This window comes from Solanum tuberosum, unplaced genomic scaffold, assembly GCF_000226075.1.
Source record: "Solanum tuberosum cultivar DM 1-3 516 R44 unplaced genomic scaffold, SolTub_3.0 scf00021, whole genome shotgun sequence".
In the NCBI taxonomy this organism is placed as follows: Eukaryota; Viridiplantae; Streptophyta; class Magnoliopsida; order Solanales; family Solanaceae; genus Solanum; species Solanum tuberosum.
Window position 1 is genome coordinate 792,842 of NW_006238947.1, and position 14,228 is coordinate 807,069.

The 14,228-nt window shown below is 30.7% G+C and overlaps 3 protein-coding genes across 3 annotated transcripts in view; all 3 read right to left on the bottom strand.

Moving 5' to 3' along the window:
- Nucleotides 1-803, bottom strand: part of LOC102579488 (transcription factor-like protein DPA) — a 7,097-nt gene extending 6,294 nt beyond the window's left edge. Inside the window, exon 1 of the mRNA XM_006340976.2 lies at nt 662-803. The gene's annotated coding sequence lies outside the window, so the exon portion shown is untranslated. The remainder of the gene's footprint in view (nt 1-661) is intronic.
- A 774-nt stretch (nt 804-1,577) lies between these two features.
- LOC102579812 (beta-glucuronosyltransferase GlcAT14C) lies at nt 1,578-7,249 on the bottom strand. The gene is made up of 4 exons (XM_006340977.2): nt 6,539-7,249; nt 3,601-3,676; nt 3,369-3,484; nt 1,578-2,143 (listed from the first exon to the last, which is right to left on the bottom strand). Exons 1-4 carry the CDS (start codon nt 7,065-7,067, stop codon nt 1,629-1,631), a joined length of 1,236 nt encoding a protein of 411 aa, XP_006341039.1. The 5' UTR covers nt 7,068-7,249; the 3' UTR covers nt 1,578-1,628.
- A 3,375-nt stretch (nt 7,250-10,624) lies between these two features.
- LOC102580129 (RING-H2 finger protein ATL33) lies at nt 10,625-11,240 on the bottom strand. Its single transcript, XM_006340978.2, has one exon. The coding sequence runs from the start codon at nt 11,103-11,105 to the stop codon at nt 10,653-10,655; it is 453 nt and encodes a 150-aa protein (XP_006341040.1). The 5' UTR covers nt 11,106-11,240; the 3' UTR covers nt 10,625-10,652.
- Nucleotides 11,241-14,228: the final 2,988 nt, after the last annotated feature.

Sequence of the window (14,228 nt, forward strand, 5' to 3'; positions counted from 1 at the left end):
AAACCCCCCCCCCCCCCCCTCTAAGAACCGTATATGAGACTTTCAATTCGTAAACGTTTAAGCTTAATTAAAAAAAAAAAAGATAATAGTCAAAAAATACACCTGAACTATCATTTTTTTTCCCACGAGTTTCACACCCCAACTATCAGTTTTTCCCTTTTTCTACCAGAACTATACACATCTACGTATTAAAACACACCTAGTTGACTAGACGGTAGTTCAGGTAAAAAAAAAGAACAACTAGTAGTTAGCCTAAATAGTTTTAAGGTGTATTTTACGGTGATAGTTCAAGTAGAAAAAAAAGAAAAGGAAACAACTGATAGTTAGATGTGAAACTCGCAAAAAAAAGTGTGTTTTACCATTTAATCAAACAGTAGGATTGAAAAAATTTATGAAACAGTTACTGAATCATAAAATTCTACATTAATACTCACAAATCCAAAATGCAACCTCAATTTGTGTAACAGAATCAGAAATTACAAATTAAACAACAAGCAATTGAATTTAGTAAAGTTCCCCTTTTTTGTTAACACAATTTACAAAACAAATCAATTGAGATATAAAAGTACCAAATTTCACAATTGAATTTCAATCTCAAACAACAAAAAAAACCCTAGAATAATTTATCCAAAAAAATAAAAATGGAGAAAAAGTGAAGAACCTGAAAGTTGAGTGTCCTTGAAGACAAGAATCAGTAACAACACTAAAATGGTCGAAAAAAGACAATTATTATTAGTACCAGAAAAAAAAGCAGACAGTTTGACCAAACAACGACCTTAAAGTCAAAGGCTTGTGTTCCCGCTATTTCATCCTCTATTGCCTTTTACGGTTTTGCCCCTCGGTTTTTCGATACTGAGATGGTTTGGATATGTGAAGAGGAGATTCATAGATGCTCCCGTCAAAAGGTGCAAGAGTATACCTATGATAGGACTAGGGAAAATAAAGGCTAAAATATATTGCGAAAATATGATTAGACAATATATACTTGTTAGCAGATATTCTAGTGTTGTTTAATTTTTTCTTATCACTTACTATTATTAATATGACTCTCCTACTATGTATCTTATTTTTTGATTTATGTAAAAAAATGTTGTTTCTTTTGTTTCGATTATCATGTTAGTTGTTATTGCTACAAAATGTTGTCTTCGTTATTTTCGATGTGACTTATTTATTATTATATGTTTTTTTCTATATGAATTTGATGTGCTAGACATAAGCCGAAGATCGGTCGCAAATAGTTCACAAGATAGGAATGACGTTGCCTCAAACCCCCATTTATGAGATTACATTGAATAAGTTATTATTGTAACATAAATTTTAAGATTTTAAACTTGTGAGTTGTGGCAGATAGAGTGATTGTGAGCCTATTGATATGAACATTTGGTGGACCACTTGAACAGTCTATCGAAAACAATTTCTCAACTTTTACAAGGTAGGGATAATGTCTACGTATACACCGCTATCCGCAAACCACTCATGGATCACATTAGGTATATATGTTGTTATAACCAAATAACAAACAAAAGGATTCTCATCATGCCAAATAATAATTATACAAAGCAAAGAGGCAAAAAGAATATGAAAAAGAGAAGAAATATTTTCAATAGGAATAAAAAAGTATGTATAATTTATTTACATTGTCTTGACCTGAAGTTTTCAGTATCAAGGAGCTTAAGTACAAGTTTCTCTAGGCTTCTTGAGCTTGCTGATGGTTTGACAGCATCTATACTGCCATAAACTATACAAGGATCTTTACCTAAAGAAGAAGTTCCCACACACCAAGCCCCTGGCGAAAACACGCCATGAGATCTTCTTAAGATTTCCTTGTCAATTTTATCAAGAACTGGATCATTAGTAGCAAAAGTACGAGCAAAGGGGACACCGCTCTGGATCATGTCCTCAAAGTGCTTGAGTGTTAAATTGATAGGATACTGCCTTGGGGGATTGTCCCATTTGATGTAATGTAAGTCGTGGTTCACTGTCGTGTTCTGGTAGTCTTTGTGATTGCAGACAATGGTGTGGAAGTAACCCTCGAGAGAATACAAGAAATTTGTGTAGTACATCAGAAGAGTGCGCGGTAGATTGTCCCAACCCCAAATACAGAACTCAAGGAATGGCCTTGAGAGCATCACCCATTCAGACCCTGGAAGTGAAAACAAAACAGCAAATGGCTATTAGGGAAACAATTTTTTACGAAAAAAGGAGCTAACAGTTTTAGCATTGAGCTATACGACTATTTGAGTAGTAGTAGTATCTCTTAGCACACCCAAAAGCAAGCTCAAGAGGTGAGGATTTCCCAAGACAATATAAAAAGACCAACTTCTCCTCATCCCACCGATGTGGGACTCAAAACCTCCTCACACCTAGTACTGGACATCTTGGGGTCTGGCTCGAGTACCATGCTATGGCCTTAGACCTAACTCAAGCCCGAAAGCTAGTTCAAGTGGTGAGGATTGCTCAAGACCCTGTCAAGAGACCAATTTCTCCTCATCCCACTGATGTGGGACTCAACACATATTCTACCTTAGAATATGCTCCTTAATATATATATATATATTGTTGGAAAGCTTAACAAGTGTCAATTAGTCATCAAAAGAACGGCCGTAACTCATCTATGTTACACAACTTTTTTTTTGCCACACTATTTTGCTCAGAATCTGGAAGGCATCAAGAATCTCATTTTGATACAAAATCATCAAGAGGAAAGCAGATTCCTGATCCAGCAAACTCACTCCTAGTTTGATTATATACAGCATTTATGAGAAAACTGTTGGAAAATCATCTTGAAAGCTATATACTCTCCGAGTCCAAATTTGTGTATCCTGACATCTACATGTGTTTTGCATTAGAAGGTAACAAGTAATGGGATCACAACAGAAGATGAAAAATGGTTAATTAAAAAGGCAACTCAAATAAGATGATGGAACTCTAGTCCCACGACCCCCTACTCAGGCAGCTACACCCCTTCTTCCCCCCCTCCTCACTGCTGTAAAAAGGTGAAGAAGTTTGTTATCCAAGTTACGTCAAAGTAATCATTGTCCAACATCTGTTAATTTAACACTAGATACCAGTAGGAAGCATGTTATTCTGTTTGCAGCATGCCCTAAGAGCTCTGCGTTTTTCTCATTTGCCCTTGCAATCCTTCATTAGAAACTTCTCACTAGGACCCTTTTATTCTGCTATCTACCTTAAGAGAACTTGTGAATAAATGATTACTGATCTCTATTTTATTCCCAGTTTCCTTCCCAAAAACAAATCAATTATCTATCGGTGGAGTAAAATGAAATGAATCACTACAATGTAGAACACACTTATGCATGCATATAATATGTGTGTATCCAGAAAAGGAAGCAAATCTCGAGCAGTACCCATGAACACCTTGAAAGAAGCAGGCACAGATCTTTTCTCCTTAGCCCAAAACACGCCAGATTTCTTCAGATGATATAAACCAGGGTCTATTATAATAGGCCTCACCCTTGAAAACCTAGAAAAACAGAATAGGTAACGAAAAGTTACTCAACAGCAGTCATCAAAGACAAGATCTGTTTGTCTCAGAAAGAGAGATCCTATGAAATCAGAGTCAAGTGATAGTATGCTCACTCTTTATAACCAATATTACTTGAGTGCTCAAGAAAATTCAGATCCCTAGGCAAGTATGAGAAAATGTGGAGTATATCTGAAAGAAAAAGAAAAGAGATTAGATGCATACAGATAATTGTAACAAATGTCGATAACTGGAAACTGGAAATTGCTAAAAAATTGACCATATCAAAAGAAAACAATAAGCAGTGATCATCTTTGACTAAGACTAACAAAGAAGCCGGAAAATGATAGCAATAATAAACCTGGGAAAGAAATAGAATGACCAGATGAAAAACTGATAGAATGCTAGTGGTCTTTTGTTTTCTTTACTAAATACTCGAGGCGAAATAGAACAGATTTAAATTCATTGAAAATGATAAGACCTAGCATTTAACCATATAAGTAGAAGTAACACATGATGCTTTTGCGTTTATTTGATAAAACAATGTATTTCTAAGGTTACAGAGAACATACACATATAATAACTACTGAACTCATTTAATCTTGTCGACTGTATAATGTTCCTTACATACACCTACTTGGACATGAACCTCAAGATTACAACGCTTTAGCAGAAGTTACAATCACCTGTATTAGCAAATAAACTAAATTCCTTTCAAAGACTTCACTGTGGTGACAATAAGATTCTCCTAACTGTAACATATTAGGAATAATCAACTGAAGAAAACTATATAAGCATGTGATATAGATTCTTCAAAACCTTCCAATTAAAAAGTGCAAGAAATTAACTAAATTAATAATATTACCCTCCCTTCCTATGTACCATAAAACAACTTCTAGCTAAAAATAGAGTCTTAATTCAATCAAACTTGAGCGAGATATTTCCCAGCCACTTAATTTCTCCTTAGTCCTGCATTCACCCAGTATAGCCTAGCAACTTCATATCAACTCCAAAGAACATAACTATGCTGAGCCAATCAAATTAAAATTTTGAGAGTCCTGCTGAGGAGCAGTATTTGGATCAAATTCATTTTCATCAGGGCGAACTCAGATATAACTACATCCACTACTCTGTCATGTCAATAAGGACTTAGTATAAATGTACATACTTCAAGCACTTTCAACAATATATACAATTCTAGCCAAGAACAGTTGGTGCACTTCAAAACAAATTACACCCTCCGATTATTATTCTTATAAAGAAAACAAAGGGAATAGAGTATGAACTCAATCAAACTTAAGCAAGCTATTTTCCAGCCACTTACCTTCTCCTTACTCCTAACATCCACCATTTATAGAAACTACACTTCCTATCAAGTCCAAACAACAAAGTAGGGAGTTAATATCTCAAAAGATCACTCAACTTAGAGAATTTATCTGGTAAAGTCATTGAACTTTGTTTTGTTTCACTAAAATCATTGAACTTATGTTTTTGTATCAATAAAATCACTGAACTTATATTTATGTATCAATAAAATCACTGTACTAAATTTATCATTAATTTTATTGATTTACGTGCAATTAGACTCAAACATTCACAATTATATCCATTGACCCAATTAAAAAAGCCCAACACTTCTTCATCTTCCTGCAATCTCCATGCATGTTCATTTTGAGTGTGGTTTTAGTTATTGCTGAAGAAGTCCCAATTGCAGAAATCTTTGCATGGTTAAGCTGGCAATATAGACGACCCGTTTCGAAGTGACACGGATAATAACGAAAACATGTTGCATAACCCACTATCATCGTAGACAAATTGACAGTTATCTATACTAAAATTTCAAGAACCATCAATTTATATTTCAAGATTTTAGGTTTTATTACTGAAAAATTTACAATCTTCAGTAAAATCTGAAGCTGAATAAAATATGAATGTGAATTTATGTGTAACAGTAGAGGGGAAATCTGTGTGGAAGTGGAAAAAAATCGTGTAGATAATATGGAAGAGGAATAACGGGACAAATTAGAATTTGGTTTTGGCTATTGTTGAAGAAGTGTGGGTTTTTAATTGGGTTAATGGGTAGAATTATGAATGAGTTTCAATCTAATTACATGTGGATCAACAAAAATAATTTTATATATTTATAAATGAATAATAATTTTAGTTGAATGATTTTATTGATACAAAAGCATAAGTTCAGTGATTTTACTGATATAAAACAAAGATCAATGACTTTACTAAATAAATTCTCAAAGTTGAGTGATCTTTTGAGATATTAACTCCAAAGTAGGGTGAGCCAATCAATTTAAAATTTTGTGCGCGCACCCTTCTGAGGAGCAGCATTTGAATCAAATCAGTATCATTAGGATAGATTCAATATTTTCAGTCAGTAGGAACAAAGTATCACTCCATTAACTGCTCCTTCATGACAATTAGTGCAGACTTAGTACAAATATACACATTTCAAACCAACAACAACAAAAACAAACCCAGTGTAGACCAATAAGCAGGGTCTGCGGACGTAGAGTGAACGCAAGACCTTACCCCTACCTTGGAGGTAGAGAGGCTTTTCTAGAAGACACTCGGCTTAAGTAACAAACATTAGAGCAGCTAAAAGAAAAATACATATATAAATCAGACATAGAAAATAATAGGAAAAATATAACATAGCATTTAAAAGAGGAGCAATGACAATAACCAACTAATATGATAATTGAAGCATAGTAAATAACAAGGAGTAACAAAAGTCATAACACAGGCAACTACAAGAAAAATGCTACTAGTACTGTCTACTGTTATAAGCAAGGAAATAGGTACAATGCACCAAACTACCACCAATCCTATCGCGCTAGGAAATGAGACAACGTTCAAATACCTACTAACCTTAGACAAAGTTCAACTACCTAATAACCTTTTATCCTAATCCGCGACCTTCATAACCACTTATCTAAGGTCATGTCCTCGAAAAGCAGAAGCTGCACCAAATATAGTTTTTACACTTCAAACAAGTTACATCCTTTCAAAGTAAACAACAGGAAGAATCAGAGTACTAACCATCTTGAGTCATAAGGGGATAATCAGAGGCACTAAGATTAATAAACCAATCCCAACTCTTAGGCAGCTTCAACAGAATAGCAATGGAATGTAACATAGAAGCCAACATAGTAGGCCCTTTATAAGTAACCAGATCTGATTTTCCCACAACCTTAACATTCCCAAAATCCCTAAACACAAATTCCGACTTAACATACTTAGCCAGCTCCAATCTCTCACTATCCAAACTGTCCAAATCAAGATGCAACAGATAATAATTCCTTGGATGGTACACTGCCTGAAGCAGCCTTTTCATCTTTACTCCATCATTTTTAGTACCCGAAATCAAGTAAGCTAATCGAGGCAACTCAGGCAAGATTTCATCAAAAATAACTGATTTTGAATGTGGGGTTGATGATTTAGGCTTAAATGAGGAAGTGGGGTTGGTTAAAATTAGTAAAAGAAGGAGTATAACAACAAAGATTGTGAATACAATAATGGGTGTTGACCATTTTTTCTGATGAATGAATCTAATGTGAGCTCTTTTCATTGATTCTTTGGATGAAAAAAAGTTAATTTTTGGGTTCTTGATTCTGTGTTACTGTTGAAAACTTATGTTTAGCTTAGATTTGAAGAATTTGAAGGGGGGAAATGCAGGTTAAAGATGGAGGTTGGATAGTGACTGGGATTTTGCTCAGAGGGGAAGAAATTGACATGTTGTCTGTCACCAATATCTTTCAGGTTTTTATTAGTAAAGGAAAAAATCTCGTTCCGATTTATTTGTTAAATTTTGACTTGATATAGAATAATAATTGATATAGTAAATTTATCATTTTAATGTTATCTCTGTCCAACCATACTTGATTTCACAAAGTAGACAAGTATAATTGGACATTTAAATTAGTATAGTGGACAACTATTGTTGGACGGAGGGAATACCATACCGATAACTTTATTTGTCTACTATACTATTTTGAGATATCCAACAATACTTATTTAATTTTAAAAATTCAATGAATAATTTATCATTTTGTTTCTATTAAAATAATTTATATCAAATATTTTAATGTTGTAGTTTTGATATTATGGTATTTGGTGTGGTATATGATATACAGTTTAATTTTTTTTGGTATTTGGTATTTGATACAATATTTGGTATTTAGAAATAACATATCGAAATATCAAATACCATACCGACATATATAGTTACATGAATAACATAACTATATTCTTAAAATACTAACAAATATGCAACCTAGTATTAGTATAAACTAAGGGGCCGTTTGGTTACGGTATAAGTTGCATTTTATCCATCTATAAAAAATTGCATTACTTTTACCATGTTTGGTAGAAAATTTGTATTAGGTGGAAAAGTCAACATAACTTATACCATGTTTGGTTGGTAGAATTCTAAATGTTGTATAAAAGTTATTCATGTATTAATTTTATACGGTGTTTGGTTGTGTTTTTTGTAGTCCTACATAATTAATACCAACATAACTTATGAGGGAATCTATGTATAAGTTATGCAGGGTAGAAGGTGAAATAAGTTATGCAGGTATTAGTTATACATGTATTAAAATAGTAAATTACACATTTACCCTTATTGATTTATTTTTAATTATTTTCATTGAAAATGTTATCCAACTATGCTATTTTCCTAACTTTTTTTTAATACACGAACAACTTTTTTTTTCTGTTTTCATTTGAAATCCAAATGTAATATTTTATTAATATTACAAATTGAATTGTATATAGCGTTATATATTATTAAATATATTCCACTTCTTTAATTAACATGTATTATTATTTTGTTTAGGATGTGAATTTATACACAATTCATATATTTGGTATATTAAAACTGTATAAACAATATATACAACATATTGATAGAATATTTACATTATATAAAATAGGATATTATAATGTACTTGAAATATATTAATCATATTTTATTTTTATAAGTTATAAATATAAAAAAAATTGCAAAATGAAAAAATAGCAGTCCCAATTAAGTATAGAGGGAGAATTTTTTTTCTTTACTTTTTATTCAAAAAGAGGCGGAATTTATACTATTTTCTTACTTATTTATTTGTAAGTAATATATATTAATTTACAACAAATTCAATATTTATTAGTTAATAATTTATGCATTGTGATCTCTACATAATTAAATAATATATGCATAACTAATACTTGCATAACTAATACATGCATAATTAAACCCTACATAACTAATACCTGCATAACTAAACCCTGCATAACTAAACCCTACATAACTAATACCTGCATAACTAAACCCTGCATAACGAAGTTTAAACTTCAATACTCTATTTTGATTGAAATGTAATTGATTAACAAAATAGTTGTTTTTACTTTATTTTGAATATCTATTTCTATATGTGTAATGTGTTAGTATGATATAATTGAGACATTTTTTTTATTGTTGAAGTCATAATACTCTATTATACGAGTATATAATAGTCGAAGTTGAACAAACTATGGTTACCAATTTAACATACCGTAGAATACCAAAACCAAACTCCAATATACCAAATTAAATTGGTATGATAATGATATAATGTTTTAAAACCCGAATACCAAAATTACGACATCAAAACTTTCAAATATCGTACCATACCATATCATGTCCACCCCTACTTTTACTTTTACCACATGTATGAGTCATTCACCCGATCAAATATTGTATCGTACTGTATCATACCATACCATCCCCACCTCTACTTATGAACTTATAATCTTTATTTTTTACGGGGAAGTGTCATTTTTTGTGATTTTTTAAAATACTTGTGTTTTCCTATAAAAATGTTGTCAAAATAATTAAATCGCTCAAACGTGAAAAATATTACTTTTGAATGTATCTTGTTTGCTCCGTCCCTTTCATAATAAATTGTGTTCTTAGTTTTTTTATTATTATTTTGATTCAAAATAAGTGATTTCTCACAAAATTAAGAAGGTATTGAATTTTTTTTTCCTCTTCCAATATTATTCTTAAATAAATAAATATAATTTTATATAATAAAAAATGATTAAAGAGCTATTTCTTTTTTAAAGATATTGATTAAGAATAACTTAGTAAAATTTTATTTACTTTTTTAGGAGTCAATAATTTTCTTACGAAATACATTCAAATTCAAATTAAAAATATCACTTATTATGAAACGAATAGAATAATAGTTTGAAGTTCGTTGGACTATGGAAAGAAGCAAACTTCAAAATGAATTTGCATTTGGCACATTGTCACTTCACCGTGATGGACCTCACCTCTTTTATTTTTTTTAATTATTATTATTTCTCTTTGATTTATTTGGACTATAATTGAATACCCCACTTTAATTAATTTGACAATTAAATTGAAGTACTAATTTATTTCGATTTCACAATTTTTAAATTTTTTTTTACTAGACATGAATTCTAAGATTAATAGCTAAATAATCCATTTGTTAAGTTGATAAAATTTGGTTATTTGATGCATTAACTCAAATTGCAACAAAGTATGTTAGTAATTACTTAACCTTCTTTAATTAGTATTTAAAATTTACTTATCTAATTAATTAAAATTTGTATCGTATAATATCGATAAATGGAAATTGAACTAGTGATATCTTATTACATGAAAAAAGATTGTTTGAAGTGATAAGTACACTTTCTCCTTAAAAGTAATTCACTTTATTCTGATATTATTTGGTTGAACAATTTAAATTTCTAGGAATATATATTTATTTTCTTTAATAAGAAATCTCAAGTTCTAACAATTCATATAAAATCATTAGAGTGCTTCCTTCTAAGGCTATGGAAAAAAAAAACATTTCACTTTTAAAGTTAATTAAATCCAAATACAAATATAATTTAAAAAAAAGGCGTAATATGTAAATGTGTCGTTAACAGATATTTATGTCCTTCAATTTAGGTATGCACATGTACAAGTAGATATTTAAACTATCATAACATTAAACAAGGAGACACACACGTTAAATATGCTACCTGACAACTCGTATAACACTAAATCAAAATAAATATATAAATAATCTAATTCTTCACATATATATATACATAAATTGAAATCGAAAATAATAAATTCAGTTGAACAAAATGTAAAAATGCATTACAACAATCAAACTAACGCAGCAGCATCCGGCAAACCGTGCCGGAAATCATCATCGAAGTTAACCGCCGGCCGTTTAGGCCGTTTAACGGTAACGGCAGCACGGCAAACAGGACAACTTGATTTAGAACAAAGCCATTTATCAATACAAGAAAAATGAAAAATATGTTTACACGTCATCAATTGTCTAACTTCTTCTCCGTCAACAAACGCCGTCAAACACACCGGACACTCGTTGCCGGAATCTTCCTCCTTCTCCGGCGAAGTTTTTTTTTCATACTTTACAGTCGATAACATATCCGTATGATGTGTAATAATTCCGGTGGTCGACTCACCGGAACTTTCGCCGGAGCTTCGCCGGAAAACGTTATCCGGGTGTTTCATAGCGTAGATGAAAGCGTATACAATAGTCGGTATGATTATAAGTATGATCAGAGAGACAATTGCAAATAAAGGGGACATGTCGGAGCTCCGGTGAAGACGCCGGCGCCGGTGAAGGGGAGAGGTTTTTGAAATTTTAGTGGTAGAGGAATTGGGCAAAGATATTAATTGATTATGTATTATTAAGTATAGTTGCCATTTTAAAAAATAATAATTTTGTTTGATTTTGGGAATTTAAGACAAGTGTACAATGCATTATAAGAATATTATATTGTAAAAATAGTTTTTTTTTTTTGGAATTATTGAGATATTAATGAGGATTATTAAAAGGGTAAAAATAAACGACAAAATAGTGTAAACATCATACTTGAGATAAGATGAACATTTTCTTAAATATATATAATAAATATTGTTTCAATTTATTTATCTGACTTAAACTTGACATGAAGGTTAAGAATAAATAAAGATAGATTTAATTTTATGGTTTTAAAATTAATAATATGTGGGATGTATCAGAAAAACAATATTCATCTTGTAATTTTTAAACACGTCAAGAATCGGAATTTGAAGACTTTGAGTGCATCAATCTAAACTTGAAACAAAAACAACAGAATATGGCTTTAGCTGAGTTTGAACCTTGGTTTCAGGGTGGTACCTTCGGCTTAATATACCAACGAGTAGAGACACAAGGCTCTACTACTTTACTCCTCATGATTGCACTATTAATTATATTTCAGTTTCTGCTAGTTTTTCAAGATAGATATGCATATTTACATATGATTTTTTTTCTGAACTTAACGAGTGCATGTGCACCTACAACTTTGCATGTGGATCCGCCTTTGTCTAGAAAGTCAAAACTAAAGAATGGTTAGAAAAGAAAATAAATATCTTTTTAAAACATACTAAAAAAAGAAGTAGGATAAACAAATAAAATAAAGACATGACAAATATTTTTTTAATATTACTTCCAAAGTTTCAATTTATATGATAACGTTTGAATTTCAAGAATTAAAACTTTTTAGTTTTGACCGTAGTTTGAAAAGTATCACGTAAATTAAGACGAATGAGTTATCAATTATTGAGACACTGAAATGTTAAAAAAAAATTCACAATTCGATTGGGAGTTCGATATACTTACTGATTTTATGGCATTATTTTAATTATGATTTCTTAAAACAATTGTGTTTGATGATGCTTTGGTTTATACATGGAGATGAAATGTTAAAATAATTTTTTAAATTATATATGCCTTGATGATACAAAAATCTTTACAATATCAGTGTAATTTAATATGTGATAATTACTTTTTTATTATTTTTATTAAGTTACTATATATATATATATATATATATACCTTATAAGCGATTTTGTTGCTGTTTTATAAATATATTTTTACATGTTAGTGCATAAAATTTTATAAGTACTCCACTAACTCACTTCATTTCCTATATTTAACTAAGCATTTGCTCATAAATTTTTAAATATTTTTTACAAAATAATATTTGAGTAAAGTTTGGATTGAAGTTTCAACGTGTGTTTGACTTTTAGTTTTTGAAAATATAGTTCACTTTTTTAATTAAAAAAAACACGAAGCATGATTCATACCCATAAATTTGACCTAAAATTATCATTTTTTTTAATAATAAACTCAGATAATACAGTATCCAAAAATCATAACATGATATTTTAATTTTAAAAAAAAACGGTTAATAACATAATTACTAACTACTATAATTTATCAAATTACAATTCGTTCAGAAGATCCATCAATCTGAGTAATCTCATAAAAGGTATTGGGCTTGGAGTTTGTGGACCATATAAATGGTCATTTGGATCTTTTCTATTAGGCCCATATAGGAAATACAAAGATGTATACAAACCAAAACGCACGTAAACATGTTCATTCTGAATTCACAGACTCTAAGTTATGAATTTGTCTATGGGACTCCGGCAACAAACCTATTAAACGTTGATGCGGAGGAGCCAATAACGTAGTATCCGCACGACAAAGCGGGCAATTTCGATGAGAATGTAACCACACATTTATACATGGTACATGAAAAATATGCATACATTGAGACAATACCCTAACTTCATCGCCTTCCAAAAATTCACCTAAACATATAGAACACATATCTTCTTTAGTATCTTTGTTGTACCTCGATAAAACAATCAATTGCACCATCGAATTACTCGTGTTCGTGCTACTAGACGTCTCTTGCTGAGCTCTAGCACGAGATCGATTTTGACTTTGACTTACTGGGATAGTCGTGTTTTGCTCTGGAGGATCAGATGGAGTATTTTTACACCATGATACTATTATAAAATGTATAATAACAACGATTATAGCACCAGCTATGTATATATATATATATATATATTTGTTTATATATATATCAAGTTCTTACTTGGAATTTTAATTTGTTATATTTGTTAGTATATATTATGTATAGCGTTAGAGGCACGTTCTAGTTACCATATAATATTATATAAGTTGGACTCAAAAGGACTATTATTATGGAGCAAGATGATCATTTGAATTTGCATTACTTGGTAGAGTTGCCTTTTCTTTTTGTTTCCCATTCGATATCTTATTTGAATTTTGACTAATTGATATTCGTGTGGAGATTTGAGAAGTTCTAATTTGAAAGTAAATCGTTTACTACTAAAGTCATTTACTTTTGTCTTGTTCTATTTTGAAAGAAAATTGCAAGGCATAAATTGTGAATTAGATACTATACAATTTATATCGAACAAGACAGAAGTTCTCTAAATTTATGACTTGCGAAATTAAGTCATAGTAAGAGTACTTTAGCGTATAAATTTTTTATTAAAGGAGCAGTCAGGCAAACATTTCAGAAGTATACAACTGCAACCTTCATAGCAAATGAAACTATAGCTATGGAGCGCAATTATTGAAATTATAGCTATAGAGTCTTATTATATTTATTATGTTTGTTATTTCTAATATTTTCTCTATATTTTTTTTATTATTCTTATACACTCTACCGAGCGACCCTTTTAAGTACAATAGTCATACTAGTCACTTAATACTTATCTTTACATTGCTCACAAGTAATATCACATTCGCAAACAATATTGAGTCAATTGTTTTAAAATGTATTAAAGCAACTTAGGTCCTAATTTAAATCATATTAATACAGATAACCAATTTGCTATATTAAATATTTTTAAAATCAAAAT